Here is a 19,665-nt window from a genome sequence, read left to right on the forward strand (position 1 = left end):
TAATCATCCTATCACACAATTTAGCAATCATCAATTACTCTAAAATTGCAAATCAAAAAGCATGTAATTAAAATTTGATCCGCAATAAGTACAAAATAATAACAATTAAGACTACCGTTATATTTTTCAAGCAAAAAAAAAAAAAAAAAAAAAAAAGACTACCGTTATATTTGATAAACGTAAAGATAATGACAAATTCAACAACTATTAAAACAAATATCTATAATTATTGGACACAAAATAGAAAGTTATCTAATTTCAGTTTCAACATCTAATAAGTGCCACGTAGTATTGACTACTTTGTTCCAACTACTACCGGTTGCACTAGATCTCAGCCTCATTGGAAGGTTCTGAGCAGGCAGGGCAACCTCGTCATCTCTGATTCTCCCAAATACGCCTTCCGAACAACTTTTGTTTTCGTATGCGACTCTGAAAAGGTTTACTTCCACATTAGACCTCATAAAACTCCGCCACGTGTTATCCAGGGGCATATCAGTAATCCAAAGTCGCTTCTTATTCAGCAGTTTGGGTTTCTGGTTGAAAATCACGGAGATTGCATACGTCATACCATATGTCAATCACCAGCGGATAAAATTCCCATCCGTTTCACGATAAAACCTTTTTTTTTTTTATTACTATAACGGCGAGAACTTAGAAAAGTAGGAAAAGACAAAAAACAAAAAAAGGAAAAAATAAAAAAAGGAAAAGAAGTTGCACAATATACACAATTCACAAACAGACCAAAAAGAGAGAGGAGAGAGAGAAATGGATCGCGTGAGAGAATATTACCAAGTACTAGAACTCAACGGCTCTGATTGTATGTTAAACCACGAATCTGGTCATCTCACCCTGATTTTGATTATTCCCATTTGCGATTCGCTAGTTCGTACGGTCAGATTCGGTTTAGAAATTCCGTTCTTTTGTGGAGGTTGTAACAGGTTAAAAAAGTTCGACTGTTGAGTTTCTCCTGTCTCTGTCTCAGTTGGCCTTCCTTCTCTTCTGACTCGAGAGAATTCCTTTCATTCTCTTCGTTTATCGTTTTCTCGCGGTAGATCTCTGTCTCCGTTTTTTTTTTTCTGCCCCCTCGTTTTGTCTTTCCTTCACAGGCGAGAGATCGGATCGGTCATTCTGCGCCGTCCGATGCGTGGACTTTGACTCGCCCTCTCGCGATCCGAGGCATCGCCGCGATGGGACAGTGCTACGGCAAGACCAATCCGACGGCCGACAACGAGCCGTATGTTCCGACGACGACCATCACGACGTCGGCGGCGACGGAAGGGGGAGGAGGAGGAGGTGAAGTCATAATCACTAATCGGCCTCAGACGCCGGCGCGGCGGTCCGGCGGGAACGGCGTGGTGAAGACCACGCCGGCGCGGTCGTCGAACCCTAGCCCATGGCCGAGCCCATACCCGCACGGGACGAGCCCGCTTCCGGCGGGGGTTTCGCCGTCGCCGGCGAGGGCGTCGACGCCGGGGAGGTTCTTCAAGAAGAGGTTCGCCCCGCCGTCTCCGGCGAAGCACATAAAGGCGTCTCTGGCGAAGCGGCTAGGGCACGGGAGGCCGAAGGATGGTCCGATCCCCGAGGAACGAGGGGTCGAGCCGGAGCAGGCGTTGGACAAGACGTTCGGGTACAGCAAGAACCTTGGGGCCAAGTACGAGCTCGGCGCCGAGGTCGGCCGAGGGCATTTCGGTCACACTTGCTTCGCCAAGGGCAAGAAAGGTGACCTCAAGGATCACCCTGTTGCCGTCAAGATCATCTCCAAAGCCAAGGTCTGATTGATTTGTCCGGTTTTTCTTTCTTTTTTTTTTTTTGTCTGGTTTTGTGTTGCTGATTTGCAGAGTGGTGAAATTGAATTGGGTTTTTGTGCAGATGACAACGGCAATAGCAATTGAAGATGTGAGAAGAGAAGTGAAGATATTGAAATCTCTATCTGGGCATAATAATCTCGTAAAGTTTTATGACGCATATGAAGACAGCAATAATGTGTATATAGTCATGGAGTATGTATTTCTTGTTCTTGCAATGTCTGTGTAGTAATAATGTCTATTGGAATTGGTTTTTACGTGTCACTTGATTGTTCAATAGTAATGTGCTTTTATATTGCATTTCTTTTGGTATGACATATATGAACCCAATTTTTTTTTCCCCAATCAAATTAGATTGTGTGAAGGTGGAGAACTTCTTGACAGAATTTTATCGAGGTCAGTTTTTTTTTTTTTTTTAATTCATTTTTTTCTTCTTTTCTACAGGTTTATGTATTATTCCTGAACGTATAATTATGATATAGATTGAATGATCCAACCTTTATTGCAGAGGAGGAAGGTATTCAGAGGAAGATGCTAAAGTTATAGTTGTTCAGATTTTAAGTGTAGTTGCATTTTGTCATCTTCAAGGCGTTGTGCACCGTGACTTGAAGCCAGAGGTATTTGTTTTCTTCTAATTTTTCGTCTTTACCAAGTGCTTGTGATTATAACTTAACTTATTTCTGTATTTGCCATTTCTTTTATCATATTCCGAATTTGAGTTTGCTTAGCTCTTCATGTGGTTTGCTTGTTAATTTGTTGTTTGTGTTACTTTTCAACAGAATTTCCTTTTCGCTTCGAAGAGTGAAGATTCTGATATGAAGCTTATTGATTTTGGTCTATCTGACTTTATAAGACCAGGTGACTATTTGTTATTATCATCCTTTTCATTTCTCAAGCGTCCAGTTTCTGAGTACCACGTGCTTTATTGTTTCCTATTCCATTCTCATCAACAATCATGGTTTTCCAACTTTTTAATGATTTAATTAAAATGGCACTCCGTTAAATGTCTTATTTTTGCCATATATGATGGTCATTCTAATCGTTGTGACTGATATTGTTCATACAGTCGTTGATTAGGCTAAGCCTTGATAAATTTGTTAGCCTTTGCCTACAATCTAGGCTACTTGTTTGTAATAGCTCGCAGGTTGAGCACTCTAATTTAACAGATATAAATAAAGGCTTTATTTGATAATTTAACAGGCGACTATATGTTATTATCATCCTTTTCATTTCTCAAGCGTCCAGTTTCTGATTACCACTTGCTTTATTGTTTCCTATTCCATTCTCATCAACAATCATGGTTGTCCAACTTTTTAATGATTTAATTAAAATGGCACTCCGTTAAATGTCTTATTTTTGCCATATATGATGGTCATTCTAATCGTTGTGACTGATATTGTTCATACAGTCGTTGATTAGGCTAAGCCTTGATAAATTTGTTAGCCTTTGCCTACAATCTAGGCTAGTTGTTTGTAATAGCTCGCAGGCTGAGCACTCTAATTTAAACAGATATAAAAAAAAAAAGGCTTTATTTGTAAATTCGATCCAATGAAGTAAGATTAATGTCCTAGGATTCTACATTACGTCAACAAACCTTTTCTGCATGTTGCGTGGACCTTTGATACAAGTAGTCATTTTTATATTTTCATTGTCGTTTGTTCTAACTTACTAATTTAGCTTTATTTTGTTATTAGTTTGTCGTTTGTCTTAGTGGGTTTTTGTTAGTAAATAGCCATATTAGCTATTGTAATAGGAAGATTTGAGTATTGAGATATTGAATTTGAGTTAAGCGTTTTCTCTCCAATTTGGGGGTTTACCCCTGTGGGTTTTCTTTAGGTGGATTTGGGAAATCTTATTCCCATCCTCTGTTTGGGTTAGGCCGGTAAAATTTTATCTTATCTATTCCGCTACATCAAACTCCTCACCTTTCCATTATTGTTGTATAGGTGTTTTCGTCATCGACCCTTATTACAATAAGGAGATATATATAATTGTTTTACATCAATATTTTCATGTAACAGATGCAAGACTTAGCGACATTGTTGGAAGTGCATACTATGTCGCACCGGAAGTCCTACACAGATCATATAGTCTTGAAGGAGATATATGGAGTATTGGTGTTATCACCTATATCCTCCTATGTGGAAGCCGTCCATTCTGGGCCAGGACTGAATCGGGAATTTTTCGAGCAGTGCTTAGAGCAGATCCTAATTTCGATGATTTACCCTGGCCTTCTGTGTCTCAAGAGGCCAAAGATTTCGTAAAGAGGCTCCTGAACAAGGATTACAGAAAACGAATGACTGCCGTCCAAGCTCTAAGTAATTTAACTTCTCTTTTGCTTTCTGCAGTACAGCAAAGCAAACAAACCTCTTCAGCAATGTACTTCCTTTTTATTGCGCCTTCCCATGAGCTTTTATATTGCCCATACTCATTGCTCAAACGGAGTATAGATTTAGTGTTTTATAGAAAGTGCTAATTGTTACTTTTATTCCACTTTCGAAGCTTAAAGAACACTTTAAATTTGCAGCTCACCCTTGGTTAAGAAACGATAATCGTCCTGTCCCGTTGGATATATTGATCTACAAGCTAGTCAAGACGTATCTTCATGCTACACCATTCAAACGTGCAGCCCTCAAGGTACCAGTTTTTTTTTTCGCATGATGGTAGCCAAATGTATGAGATGCTGTATACTAAAAATTTAAATGATTTATTTTGAAGTTAGTCTCAGATCCTTCTTCTGTTGTTTATCTCACAAGTGCAGGCTCTTTCAAAAGCGTTGACAGAGGATGAGCTGATATATCTTAGAGCGCAATTCACGCTATTGGAACCTGATGCAGATGGGCGCATCTCTCTTCATAATTTCACTATGGTTATTTACTTCTCCTTGTTCCTTCCTCTTTATTTTTTTTGTTTAGTTTAGTTTCAAGTCTTAACTTGGTTAGTTGTATGGACTAGTAAAATGTATGTGTTCCAAAGGTCATTTTCATGGTTTGAAAAACTATATTGTGCAGGCTCTCGAGCAAAATGCAACTGAGGCCATGAGAGAGTCAAGGGTTCTTGACGTTTTAAATGCGGTATGGCTTTTACTCCTATATGGATTTGGTGGCGTTGCTGTTGGTTCTGATTTGCATTGTTGTCAACTTCTATATTCTTTACAGACTTTCGATGCCAAAAAAACACTTGAACGTCTTTAATTCAAACTTACATCTATCCATTTGTCCTGTCCGTCGTTGAATGTCGTTTCAGATGGAACCACTGGCCTATAGAAAGATGGACTTTGAAGAGTTTTGTGCAGCTGCAATTAGTACACATCAGTTGGAAGCCGTTGAAAGGTGGGAGCAGATAGCCTCCACCGCCTTTCATCATTTTGAACTGGAGGGTAACAGAGTTATATCCGTTGAAGAACTGGCTAGGGTATGAATTATGGCTTTTCAATTATCTTTCTTCAACTTGCGTATAAGCAAAAATGATAAAATTTTAATGTCAACTTTTGTTTCATCCGTTTGGCAGGAATTAAATCTTGGCCCTTCAACTTATTCAATCCTCAGAGACTGGATCAGAAACTCAGACGGAAAGCTTAGTTTGCTTGGATATACTAAATATTTGCATGGTGTGACTCATCGTAGCTCAAACACAAGACATCATTAGCATTATTGTTTATTTAGTTTTTGGCCTATAATTTCTTTAAATTGTTGGTTTCTGAGGCGGGATATATATTTTTTTTCTTTTGGGATTGGAGGAAAAAAAAACAAAAAAAGAGGATTGGGGAGAGGGCGTACAAATGAATGTTTATTCAGGGGAGAGAGTGGGATTTTGACAACATGTTAGGTCTAAAAATGTCTGTTTGCTCAGTACCCTGTTTTTGCAGATGCAAACTTGCAATGGGTTTGAGCTCAAATAGTGACAAATGATTAATTTGTGAAAGCCATAAAGATAGGAGGCTTGTAGCTTCGTATATTCTTTTGCTGTTAAATGAAAATGTCTGATGGAGATTTCAAGTTGCAAAGAACTTCTATCAAACCACTTCTCCCTTAAAAGACGAACAAAAACGACATTAAAAAAAAAGAGTAAAAACCGATTGAAAAAAGAAGCATTTTTAGAGAGAGAAAAAGAGAGGCTTTGCATGAACAGAGAGAAGGTGCATTTTGGAGTTGGTGGTTTGGCGCGAACTGTTGGCTGTTGGCCTCTAATGTTCTTTGGAAAGATCACAGTGGTCACAGACTTTGAGTTCGTGCCGACGGAAGTGTGGTAGTTAACGGAATGGAGTTGTTTAAGGAGAAGAAGTTTTCGTTTTTCTACCATAGATTTAAGATGCATTTGCTCCGGGATTTTGTTAAAACTCCAAAAACTAGGTCGCAGAAGGGAGGTAAGGAAGGTGGACTCGCACGTGTTGTCGCTGTGGACTGGCACGTGTGGCAGAGGCAACAGTGAGTGAGATCCATACACCATATTTTCAATGCTTTCGTCGTCGTTTCAAGTGCTTCTTTTTGGCGCTACTCCTACCACGCTTCACATATTTTGGACATTGAGGGGCTTGATCTTTGCTTGATTGAACTTTCGGGATCTTTTGTAAAGTTTTTATCGTTTTTATGCTTTTTTGTTTATGTTAGTGTTATAATAACGGTGATGGTTTTCCCATCTACTAGTATTTTGTTTCAATTAGAGGGTGGTTTTCTCACCGCTCTTAGGGCGCGTTTATCAAACCATAAAGGAATGTGATGGGAAACGTAATGAAACTAGAGATGAAAGTAAAATAATAAAATTAAGGGTCATTCATTCCCTTTAAGTATTTACTTGACTATTAGATAGTGTAATAGAAAATAATTTTTTCCCTTTCTTATGTTTACGAAAATTAAGAATAACAATGTTATGAATGTAATCATTAAAATGTTCTTTTATACAATTTGGTAATCATTAATAATATAGTAAATTTGAAATTTATTCTGTTTAACAAGAAATCAATACTAAAAAGATATAATGATTCACATTCTCTTTTTTTATATTTCTTATATTGTGTGGACCTCATTAAATTTCAATTACTAATTTTACAAGTAAAAGACATTTTTTTGTTGTTGTTACTACTTTTGATTTCTAGGCATGCATTCCCTTAAATGCATATGGGGATATAAGAAATTAGAGTGAAGGAGTTCCTAATAAGTTCTATCATCAGATTATTTTTTTGTGTTCTTTCTATCAGAGCTTTTTTTTTCTTTCTTTCTTTGATGAAATTTGGTTTCTCTTATAAAATCATCTATTTTCTTTCTCAATTGTTAATCTGATCAATATTTATATGATTTGAATCTTTCATGCATAAATTATCATGTGCTATAATAGAATAAATTACAATTTAAAAGTTAATTCATTATTTTATCTCTTTAAAATAATTCATTATTTTATTAGTATCTTTTCTTGATGAAATATTAAAAATTTATTTTCAAAATAAACTTCAGAAAATCCAAGCATTCATTTGGTGGGCTGTAGAGTTAAATCTTAAATAAATAATTATGGGATTCGTTTGAAAGTATTTTCAAAATTATTTGTTTTGGGTATGAACATAAAAATGAGAATTTTTTTTAAAGTAGTGCAAGGATTGTTTCTAAAACTACTTTGGGTTATTTTTCCAAAAGTTTTTTTGGTATTAGAAAAAAGTTAAACTGTGTTTGGGATATTTCCGAAAACATATATTAAGTTATACTCTTAAAAATTAAAAACGGGAATGTGAAACAACTTTTAATAATTTATAATTTCCTTTTAAAAAAACAATCTCATATATATATATATATATATATTATCGTTTTCAGAACATTTAATAACCAAATGTGATTATAAGACCATCTCCAATGTAAATGTTAATCCTAATTATATATTTAGTATAAAAAAATATGATCTATTATGTTATTTTCATTTTTACTCAAATGTATAATGCTATTTGAAAATTGAAATGTTAAATCTACTTTTTCCTATAAAAGTTTTAAAAGTAAACTTTTATTTTTAAAATAATTAACAAATATAAAAGTAAACATTTCAACCAATAGCAATTAAATGTCTAAGTTTCATATGTTAGAGCATCTATAATGCAATACTATAATTGATGTGTTAATTGTAAATTTAAAATTTGAATGCAAAAAACACTCTCTAGAGCAATACTATTTGTTTTGCTAAAGTTCTTATATGTTATACTTTGTGACAAATTTCTCACCATGTATAGCATATGAGAAATTTGACATTTAATTACTATTAGTTGAAATGTATACTTTTTCATGTAATCATTGCAACTATTGCATTTTCTAATTATTTTAAAAATAGAAGTTGACTCTTACAACTTTCAAAGCTTAATGATTATAAGAAAAAGTAGATTTAGCATTTTAAATGACATTATGTATTAGAGCAAAAATAAAAATAACATACCATATCATATTTTTTAATAGCAATATACAATCTTAACAACATTTGCATTGAAGATGGTCTTATGCTTGGTGGAAAATTTGTCACAAACTATAGCATATGGGAAAGTTGGCACAACAAATAACATTGCATTGGAGGTTTTTTTTTTTTTTTTTTTTTGCATTCAAATGCTAAATTTGCAATTGGCTCATCAATTATAGCATTACATAAGAGATCTCTTAAAAATGTGCAGTGTTATCGAGAGAGCTTCCACGAGTGAAGCACGTGCATTTAACTAATATATTTAAGGCCAATTTCATTATGCAAATTTGAATCTCATTAGACCTTAAATGGACAATTTCGACATGACTTAAATCTAAACCATGCATAAATCTTAAACTTAATACAAGTCTAATTACAAACATCTATAAATGATTCACTCCTAATTTCTCAATTCTCTTCACCCAAAATTATCAGATAAATTATATTCTTTCTCTACAAACTCTTTTTCTTCTCGTATTTCACAATTTGTAGTACTTCAATGGAGGTCTACGAGGAAGTTGTTGCTGTGCATGAGACCGCGCGATCACAACTATTCGATACGACAACGATTCTGGCAGGGTGTACGTTTGTGCCAAGTCATCGGTTGCTACTTGGCAAGGAAAGTATTGAGGAAGCCTTTGCCTCCCAACACAATCAAAGAATTATATTTATGACTATACTCGGACTACAAGAAAAAGAAAAAGGGGGTTTTGCGACGACAAAAAGTCGTCGCAAAAACCCGAATGTCGTCGCAAATAAAGTTTTTTGTGACGACACGTCGTCGCAAATTTATCAGCGCAAATAATTCGTCACAAAAACGTTTTTTGCGAAGACATAGTGTCATCGCAAATGTATTTGCCATGACAGTCTGTATTTGCGACGACAGACGTCGCTAATACGTCGTTGCAAAATTCTCGTGATATGATCATTTTTTGCGACGACATTTCAAATTGTCGTTGTAAATAATCTTATTTTTTTGCGACCACAAGTCTAAAAAAGTCGTCGCAAAAAATTGAAATTAATTTTTTTTATAATTTTTAAAAAATGGCAATTAATTAATTTTTAATATTTTTAATTAAACATTATTATGTTACATATTGAATAGAATTTATTAACATACATTAAAAGTGAAATATAAATTAATATTAAAAACAGTAGATCTAAATGAATTTATAAAATATATTATGAATACTACATGAAGTGCATATATAATGTTCAAAAAAATATAAAAGTCTAAATAAAGTGAAAAATAAAAAAGTACATATAACGGAACTAATCGTCTAAGTTTGCAGCATCACCAGCATCTGAATCATCATCAGGACCGTCATCATCTGAAGGAGGCAGAGGAGCGTCTAGGTCAACTGGTTCTGGACGATCAATCGTAGGTAATTGGATGTTAGGTTGCAATTTAGCCATCAACTCTAACACCTTCTAACTAAATTTTGGCAACATGACGGCTTATTTTTCTTATGATCGAAAAATCTAAACGTGCAGAAAAACAAGTTTAAAAGATTTCGGCACACCATAGCTGCAAGATGTGCTACCCAGAACAAGAATCACAAACATATACTAAATTTCAACAATATAAGAAAATCATAGTTCAAATATCAAAATCATAATCCCAAATTCATACAACCAAAAACTACAACAATTTTAAACTAAAAGTACAATAAATATAAAAAACTTACAAAATTCAAACCCACTAAACGGTACGTCGGAAGAACCGGGCAAATAGCAACGAAGGCGAAAAATCAAACGCTTACATCAAATTGAAACATCGAACATAATTTAACGTGGCCGAAATTAACATTTTAAATAATGTAAATTAACATTCTAGAGTAACATATTTAAATACACAAAAAAATTTCATTCCTTGGCATTAAATCTAATTATGTTAACAAATAATGTAAATTAATAAATTAACCACTAGTTCAAAAATAATTCTAAATTAATGTCATAAACTAACATTTACACAGCCTCATAGTAAATGTTTAGAAACTTCATTTAGACATTTTTACAAACACTTTACAAACAACTCAACAAAACACATAAAAACAATTAAAAAGTTACCGGAGTGTGTAAAACATACCGGTAAACATCGAACAATGAGGCGGCGACGGGCGATTAGGCGCGATGGCGGCGGAATCCGGCCGGCGGTGGCGACGGCGAGCAAGGGAAGAGAGGGAGAGAAGGGAAGAGAGAGAGAGAAGAGGAGAGAGGAGTGGGAGGGCGGGGCGGTGGGAGCGGCGGCGGCGGTCGGAGAGGGGAAGGAGAGAGAAGGGAAGAGAGAGAGATAGAGAGAAGGGAAGAGAGGGAGAGAAGGGAAGGGAGAGAGAGAGAGAAGACGAGAGAGGAGTGGCGGGGGCGGGGCGGCGGGAGCGACAGCGGCGGCCGGAGAGGGGAAGAAGATAGAAGGGAAGAGAGAGAGAGAGAGCCGGTGGCGACGGGCAGCGGCGGCGGCGAGGGGAAGAAGAGGCAGAGAGAGAGACTTAGCAGGAGAGAGAGAGAAAGTGTCGGGGGAAAATGAAGAGGAAGAAGATAGGGTATATTCGATCAGACTATAAAGAGAAAATGTCATCGCAAATAATCATTTTCCCCGCGTTTAGTTTTTTGGTGAAATCTTAAAAAGATTATTTGCGACGACAAAGAGAAAATGTCGTCGCAAATAACGTGAAATTATTTGCACGACAAATGTCGTCGCAAATAATCATTTTTCCTGCGTTTGGTTTTTGGTGAAATCTTGAAAAGATTATTTGCGATGACAAAGAGAAAATTTCGTCGCAAATAACATGAAATTATTTACCACGACATTTGTCGTTGCAAATAAATGTAAAATGTCGTCGCAAATAATCATTTTTCCCGCGTTTGGTTTTTGGTGAAATCTTGAAAGATTATTTGGGATGACAAAGAGAAAATGTCGTCGCAAATAACATGAAATTATTTGCGACGACAATGTCGTCGTAAAAAATGATTACCTTGGCGGCAAAAATTCACGCCATTGAAATTTGTACTCTAAAATTATTTGCGATGACATTTAAATTATTAGTGACGATATGGTTATTTTATTTAACGGGAAGTAATTGCGATGACATGTCGTTGCAAATATTGTATTATTTGCGACGACAAATGTCATCGCAAAAAATGTCGTCGCTAATGGGCTTTTTTGTTGTAGTGTCGTGAGGATCTTGAAGGTATTTAACTTCTCTTTATAATATTAACACTCTCATTTAGTTTCTTTGTTTTTCTTATGATTGCTTATTATGCTTGTGTTATTGTTAACATTCCGTTGGTTATATTAATTAGGAAGTTTTTCTTTGCATCCATGGATTTATACGTATCCTTATAAATATATATTTCGTTTATTAACTGTGGTACTTTCTCTATTATTTTTGCATAATCAACAAAAAATTTATTCAAGCGAATTGCACGTGACTTCCCACTAATTTCCACCTATAAATGACATATTTTAGAAACTATTTTTAAATAAATAACATGTTTTTAAGACGATTGAAGTATACAATATATTTACCAATAAATATGATATCTACTTTAATCGTTTTAAAAGGATGGTAATTACTTAAAACACACTTAAAAGGATGATAGTTACTTAAAACACACTTAAAAAATATATGTTATTTATTGCAATTATTATTGTTTTAACATTATTTACACCGCCGAGTGTGGTGGCCTAAGTAGAGTGGAGTACCGAGTTGGATTTGTGGTTATATGTTCGAGTTCTAGGTTATTCTTTTGAGTATTAAATGTGAAGGGCTTATTTTCTGTCAGTCTCGTATTCGATTTAGAGTGTTTCGGATCACGCCACGACACTATTATAGTCTTATCATTGGTACATTCAGTAAGGTTAAAGTGATGCACTCCTATTCGAGGGGTTAGCTAGACTCGCCTATAAGACTTGATCAACAAATATTTTTATCAGCATCGGAGAACCTTTTTAGTAATGCCCAGAGGGGCATACTAGCGTTGGTCACCACTTCTGATCCGAACTTTTCAAAAAATAAAAATAAAAAAACGCCATTTGCATGCCCTGAATTGAATAAATATCCATTAAACTACTCTCCATCTGTCCTTTTGGACATTTTCTCTATTCTTGATCCCAAGCCAAAAGTCAAACCTAAAGTAGCAGACATATGTTATAATTGATGCCCACCAACTGAAAAATGAGTGTGGCCATCAACTTGTTATTGTGAATTCAAAGTTGGTGTACGGTCAATGGACTAAACTGTTTGGTTATGTGACTCCCAATCAAATTTCACAATATCACCAATTAGCGTGTGATGTGCTTAATGGACAATTCAACTATATCATCTCTTTTATCTTTTCCAAGTGGAAGGAAGCTATTGAGATCTTTGCCCTTTTTAAACATGCCACACATCTACAATTGTCTGGTCTCCGACCATATAATTTATTTGCCGAAACTCATTAATCAAATTTCAAATGCATCATCAAAGAATTTTCAATTATTGTGTGTATATATATACTAAATAGCGCGCCTTTGATGATGTGTTCTTGTAAAATCCGTTGACCTTTTTTGTGTTTATATTTGATTTTCTAAGTAGCTGTAATAAAAGGCATGAACCATAATAGATAACGAGTTATTTTCTTAAAAAAATAAATAAATAAAAATAAAACAACCAGTTCGAAAACGAAAGAAAATGAACGAATATGGGCACCATTGATTTTAAAGAAAATGATCAACGAAAATTAGTAAACAAAATGCACAGAAATGAGTTCCATTGATTCCATTAATTTTTAACGTTTACTAATTTATTATTTAAAAGTGGAATTGAAACCAATTCAATTCTTTTTAGTGTTTACGAAAATTAAGAACAAAAACGTTCTTGGGCATAATAAAAGAATAGCTGAATTATAATAAAGGTACGTATATATTGTAAACTCAATGTTTATTTATTTTTTTCATTTTTTTTTCTGAACAATTCGATGTTTATTTAAATTAATTAGCGGTAAACAATACCCGAGATAAGATTGACATGTACTGTTCTTTTTTCTTATTATATTAATTATGCGGGTCAACTGAATCATTATTCGTACTTTTTTTTTTTTTTTTTGGGTAAGGAAACACATTCGTTTTCTCATCCATTTAGCGTGTTTAGATGTTCATTAGGTATGTCAACGAGTTGACTTTAGGATTTTAACCTATCATTCAACAACAAGGTGGAGGAACTCAAGAATATATAGAACATTTGTTCCACACTCCGGTAGACTTGTTCAAAGCTTGATTATAGTACTGTGAAATTATATATGATTTTTCAAATTTCAAATAGGAGAGCAGTATGAGGGCGCAATTAACAAATAAAATTGCAAACTATAGAGAGAGAGAGAGAGAGAGAGAGAGAGAGATGTTGAAGAAAACATTGCTATCTGGGGAAAGATAACTAGGTTAGTAGTCAGAAAATATGAAAGTTGCTGCTAAATCACTATATGGCTTAATTTCTTTATAGATTTCACCAAATCGACCGTGGTGCTTTAAATGTCAAATAGCATGTTTTTCACTTAAATTATTAAAGAAACCTTATTCGTGGTCTAGAGAGTCGATCTTACTAAACAGCATAATTTTACTTTACATGTCCTTGAGCTAATCGAAAATAATAATAATAATAATAATAATCAAACAAAAACTATTTCACCCTCGGCTAAAGTTACCTTTATCCACTATAATACTAAAAGTTTTTATATACATTACAAAGACTAAAATAAGGAAGGAAGGAATGAGGGATGGGGCCCTTGGGACTTGGGAGGAAGATTAATCAAACACTCTATTGCTTCATTTGCCGCAAAGGGAGGAATAATAGAGTTAATATATATATATATATAGTCATACGCCTCGTTCATTTCACCGATTCAAGTTTAGAATTCGAGTTTTGTTACAGTAAAAAGCTCTCAGAAACAGTCACATCTAACTTTTTTACTACAGTAAAAAGCTCTCACATAAAGTCACATCTCAATTCGAATTAAAAACTCGAATAAACAAACTAAACGGGCTACACTTTTAGTATTTCCATTCACAAAAAAAGCTACCTGAAGATGAGGGAAAGGAATAGTGCATTGACTGTAATAGAGTATTCTCCGCGAATATTGTTTTAGAGAAAATTTTAAGATTAACCATTGTTTTTCACAATTTTATTATTTATGTCATTAGAAAAATTTGATACCACTCTTTTTTTTTTTCAGTTTTCTCTCTCTCTCCTTTCTCTCTCACTCACTCACTCTTTCTCTCTTCTCTCTCTCTTCGCACGGTCTCTGTCACTCTCACTCTCTCTCTTTGCAATCACACTCCATTTCTCTTGATCTTTCCTTTCTCTCTCTAGATCTTTCTCGCTCTCTCTCCTCGATCTTTCTCGCCTCGCCAACGACAATATAACCTATAAGATTACAGAAAATAATCTACATGTTATAAAAGATAACCTAGAGACTATTTTTTTAGTGGAATTTTTCAACATTTCCATTGTTTTACCATAATTATGTGAATTTCTTTTGGCGTTGTTAATATATATCAACTCCTTAAAAGTATTTGCTATGAGATTATGTTTATGTACTAGTATTCTAATTGTATTGCATTTGCTTCCTAATATTATAAGAATCTTTTTATTGGAAATATAATTTATTGATAGATAAGTACAAATATTCAACATGAACTTGGACACGTCCTAACTGCTTCTAATATTATATATATATGCTTACGCGTGCATATTTACAATATTTTTCGACTAGATTATATTACGCCATACTTTGGACAGCATGTCTCATACACACGTAATTTTAGTACTCTATATATAAACACACACGCACACACACACAAAACTTATACATGAGCCTTGCAATTCCGTATATAAAATGGACAAGAAAATAAAATTATTTCAAAACTTTTGAGAGATTTTATCCAAAGAAATAAAACTATTAGCTAGACGTGCGACAGACCAACAGATACGTGATTATTAAAAGAGCTAATAGACTTGAGGTTCTGTGTATATATTAACCTCTATAACATGTGGAGTTCAATATACTTATATAATTAGTTTGTCATTATGAAATTGAATCATTTCGTATAAGTGTTGTTCACCTAACTTTGCTTGCTTATTTATATTACCATAAGATATTATCAAATTGGCACTATAAGTTGAAGTGTTCATGTTGCTATCATTTAAACATAACTTGATGTACAAAGTTGAATTGTCTTCGAAATTAAGGGGTATTATTGTTAGCTGATCAACCTTCACTGTCTCGGTATTATGTGTAAAATACCAATATTTTTCTTAATTTTGAGTGAGAAAATAACGTACATCCACGTATATATAAATCCAGTATTTTTTCTTTTTTTTTTTGTTATAAAGAAAAATAAATAATCCAAACCTTACATCAGCATGAAATTTATCAAACATACATATTTGTTTTTGCAGGTAAGGCAGTTATTTTGATTAAGAAATTGTAGAGCCCTATCTGACCGACACAATAATCAAAATTCAAAAAAAAAAAAAAAAAACAGCTCGCCCAACAAAATTAAGGCCCACAGTGTCGTTTCTGTGCCTTGCAACTTCCATGCTAAGACATAAATGGTGTCAAAACATGGCAGTGACAGAAGTTATTATTGTTCCTGAAAACAAAAACCCTAATATAATAAATAATTATAGTCATAAATATTCATATAGTCATATATCTGAAAAAGCTCGAAGCCGTTGTTAATTATTTGGTTTCAACTGAGAAGCTCACCAAAACGTGGAGCTCATGCATGAGCACAACTACTGTAACTCCCAGCTTTGACTTCTCTCTTTCTTATACCCACACACACACACATATAATATATATATATACATATATATATATATATATGTATGTATGTATATATATGTATGTATATAGACACACTTTCCATTAGTCAAATACCAACGCAATTCAATGCGCTCCAAAAAAACTACCACTTATGGATTATTTGAAAAAGAAAAAATATCTCATTAATTCCAATGTCTTTGCAGTACAACTTTTGTTTGAATATTTCCTTAGGCATCTCCGTCAAACTGCTTTTAATGCTCGTCCACTTAGGTTGCCGTATATAAATCTTAGGGTTATAATAACAATACTCATTGATTAGTAAATAGTAGAATAATCCTTAAAATTACTCCTATATTATATGGACGAGTTTTTATAATTATATTTTTCTAGTGATAGCATGAGGTGATAAAAATTTAATTTTATTAATTGTCATAATTTTTTTAATCAGTTATTAAATTTATTATAATTATTGGATTATTATTTTATGATACTCATTAATTAGGAGTAATCATTTAAATCATATCCATTCATATATGCAAAGAAAATTCTAAATGATGCCATTCCGTGAAAGAAAATCTCGAAATGATATTTGAAGGATGAAAAATTAATAAAAGTATTTCCGTATGTATTGAAATCATCGTTATAACAATCGTCTTGACTAAATACTGACCAAATTTTATGAACGAATTAATTTCAATAGATTGCAGCACATGGAACCAATGGTTCTCATGAGTACTTAGCTTACTCCATCTTTCTATTTATTGCGACCTTACCTACTTTTTTCGAATTTATATTAGGAATCTTGGTCAAACAATTTTTGATGCTCTTCTAATTATGAGAGGGAAAATATAGGAAAGCAAGCAAAAGGAGCAGTTAGAGATTTATGACTCAATAACTAAGAAATATATATTAACTTGAGAGTTTTCTAATAAGACCTCTCTACTCAATTGGTGTGGTAAATTTCTTATTTATGGTTCTTATTAAAATTGCATCAGATTAAATATGTATGTCAAACGTACAACTTATGCTACATATTTGATAACTTATGATACATATTTAATAGCTGAAAACAAATTTTTTTTAATAATTCATTTTTTCAGGACGTACTAGATAAACGTCCTATTCATTATTCTACAATAAAAACTATATTTATACCTATAGTGTAGTAGAAACATCATATCATATCGTTTTGACAAAGTAATTATGAGCAGATTTATGAAACGAGTAGTGAACACTAAACAGGAAGGAGATTAGCTGTTGACTTGAAATATATGAATAGACATACATACATACATATACATATATATATATATATATAATATGAGATATTCTTGGGCCATTTTGAAATTCGGCATTTGCAATTTATGGCTTAAAAGCAACCGCTTTGGCCCTACCACCTATATGCGCTTTGTCTATTTTCTCTTTTTCTCGCTGTTAATTTAACAACGATGCCCGGCCTTACATCAAAATTTTTCAGCATTCAACAATTCAAAAAAGAAACTTAACGGAAAAGAATGGAAAAGAAAAGAAAAGAAAAGAAAAGAAAAGAAAGAAAAGGAAGGAAAAAAGAGAAATAAAAAGAAACGCATTGAATAACTTTTCCATTACGCTTGAATCCTAACTGATTCGATAACTAAACTGCAAAGCAAAGTTAAATTTTTTATTTTATTTTTTCTCATAACATTTTTCTCCGTCATCAAGACATCACTTTTTCATCATCATCATCCAACTAAATAGGAAAAAAAAAAAAAAAAACCGAACCCCAAAAGAAGAAAAATAAAAACTCTAAAGATTTACAAGATCTCAGAATTTATCTTCTATTCATGATGATCATCAAAACATCAAACCCTAAAGCTTAAGCAGCCAACATGATGGTGGTGGTGATGGAGGGATTTTTCCCTGTCAATCATACCCTGGACGTACCTAAACTCCTCCACGTGGCATGGGATTATGATTGTGCCTTTCTGATCAAACCCATATTCTTCCTCTGCCTCCTTCAGCAGCTGCATAAACAGCGGGTGATTGAAGTACATCACAGGCACAACAAACCTCTGTTGTTCCTCACCCTGGCCCACCTTCACTGCCAAACACCCTTTCGGAATATCTCTGATCATCTGCTTCTTCGTTCCATGATGATGATGATGATGGTGATGGTGGTGATGATGGTGATGGAGATGAGGCAGGTGCAGGTGGAAATTCCGTAGAGTACTTTTCTCTCCACTTCCCATGGTATATTATCTTATCTGTGAGAAAAACAGGAAAAAAGAGAGAGAAAAAAAAATGCGAAGAAGGAGGAAAGGAAATCAAAAGGTGGGTTTGGATTTGATTTTCCTTAATTTCCTTTCCTTGTTTTCTTTTTCTCTCGCTTGAGAAAATCTTACAAGAAAACGGAAGAAAAAGGCCAAGGGTCTGAGGCTGGGATGGCTAATTGCTTGAATAGAGCCAGTGAAGAATACCTAAGAGACATTGGTACGTTGGTCATGGTTGATAAAATCCAAATACGAAACGCATTCCAATACACCCAGCAGAAAAAAAAAAAAAAAAAAGATGGGGAGATATAGGAAGTTAGAAGGAGAAGAAGAGAGAGAAGAGTTTGTGAGAAAAACTACCTAGAAAGCAGCCTTTAATAGTACTATGTATGACTAGTTAGGGTTACCTGTTCAGAAATTTGTACGGTGGGACCTGAAATATACGCCACGTTTTTCAACCGTTGGATTACTGCTATATTTTTCAAGTGTCGTCCGATGTATATCAGAAATGATTTATTTTACCTATTTAAATATTTTTTTTGTTGTATTTTAAGAGGGTTAAAAGCATCCAATATCGGCATGAGGCTCTACCGTAAAGAATCCTGCTTGTTTTGCTACGGAAGTTGGATTTATGGACGACTCTTGATTAACAAAAATTTGATCATCACAGTCAATACTTTTTGGTAATGAAATCAGATGGGAAATAAGAGAGCAATAGGGAGGGTGTTGTGGGGTCTAGTCTAGGAATATTATTGGGTTTTGGTCACTTGTATTGGTTGGTGTTCTATCTTTGTACACAAGTGGGATTGGTAAGCGTTGGATTTGAAAAGAAAAATAATCACTTTGGATAAAATGATGCTCGTCACATTATATTGTGTGAGAGAGGAAAGTTTTGTTTAGTGAAGGTGAGGATTGGCAAAGAGTGTAATTATAGGTTGTGAAAAGGGCCAAACACGTGTATGGTGAATGGAAGGGAGACATGCCACGTGAATACCGATGTGGTTTTTGGGATCTTATGTAAGACGTAGCCGACAGTTCATGAGGTGTCGTTTAGGGGTAAGAAAAATTCTTGGGACACCCAATAGAAGGTCTTGAACATGTCTATGTGGACGTCAAGGTATCCCCCTTTGTACGTATATATGTGTCAAGGGACATACATTCTTCTACGATAACTACATAAATTATTATACAAAATATCGGTCTTTCATAAATGGAGATCATAAATGGAGAACAGACATGGATTAAAATCATGATATTAAAATTATTTTTTATTTACGTGTATTTTTTATGAAAAAAATACTATAATAAATCATAAATTATAATTCGAATCGGAATATAAATCCCCCAACCAAACAAGAAGTTTAAACATGGCCCCCCCC

General features: G+C 34.1%; 2 protein-coding genes across 2 annotated transcripts; one reads left to right on the forward strand and one right to left on the reverse strand.

The window, feature by feature from the left end:
- The first annotated feature begins 815 nt into the window (after nucleotides 1-815).
- LOC21406211 (CDPK-related kinase 3) lies at nucleotides 816-5,870 on the forward strand. Its single transcript, XM_024168349.1, has 11 exons — nucleotides 816-1,769; nucleotides 1,870-2,000; nucleotides 2,160-2,201; nucleotides 2,314-2,422; nucleotides 2,585-2,663; nucleotides 3,827-4,123; nucleotides 4,333-4,442; nucleotides 4,567-4,674; nucleotides 4,817-4,879; nucleotides 5,052-5,219; nucleotides 5,316-5,870. Exons 1-11 carry the CDS (start codon nucleotides 1,188-1,190, stop codon nucleotides 5,451-5,453), a joined length of 1,827 nt encoding a protein of 608 aa, XP_024024117.1. The 5' UTR covers nucleotides 816-1,187; the 3' UTR covers nucleotides 5,454-5,870.
- Nucleotides 5,871-17,689: 11,819 nt separating this feature from the next.
- LOC21406213 (auxin-responsive protein SAUR32) lies at nucleotides 17,690-18,984 on the reverse strand. The gene has a single exon (XM_024168381.1). The coding sequence runs from the start codon at nucleotides 18,263-18,265 to the stop codon at nucleotides 17,879-17,881; it is 387 nt and encodes a 128-aa protein (XP_024024149.1). The 5' UTR covers nucleotides 18,266-18,984; the 3' UTR covers nucleotides 17,690-17,878.
- Between the last annotated feature and the right edge of the window lie 681 nt (nucleotides 18,985-19,665).

Source organism: Morus notabilis, unplaced genomic scaffold (assembly GCF_000414095.1).
Source record: "Morus notabilis unplaced genomic scaffold, ASM41409v2 Scaffold404, whole genome shotgun sequence".
Lineage (NCBI taxonomy): Eukaryota > Viridiplantae > Streptophyta > Magnoliopsida > Rosales > Moraceae > Morus > Morus notabilis.

What these genes read in the sequence shown, in the direction of transcription:
- LOC21406211 (XM_024168349.1), top strand. Translation starts at nt 1,188, where the DNA reads ATGGGACAGTGCTACGGCAAGACCAATCCGACGGCCGACAACGAGCCG. An exon ending in AATGTGTATATAGTCATGGA is followed by an intron (nt 2,001 to 2,159) that starts GTATGTATTTCT and finishes CAATCAAATTAG; the next exon opens with ATTGTGTGAAGGTGGAGAAC. An exon ending in TTCTTGACGTTTTAAATGCG is followed by an intron (nt 4,880 to 5,051) that starts GTATGGCTTTTA and finishes ATGTCGTTTCAG; the next exon opens with ATGGAACCACTGGCCTATAG.
- LOC21406213 (XM_024168381.1), bottom strand. Translation starts at nt 18,265, where the DNA reads ATGGGAAGTGGAGAGAAAAGTACTCTACGGAATTTCCACCTGCACCTG.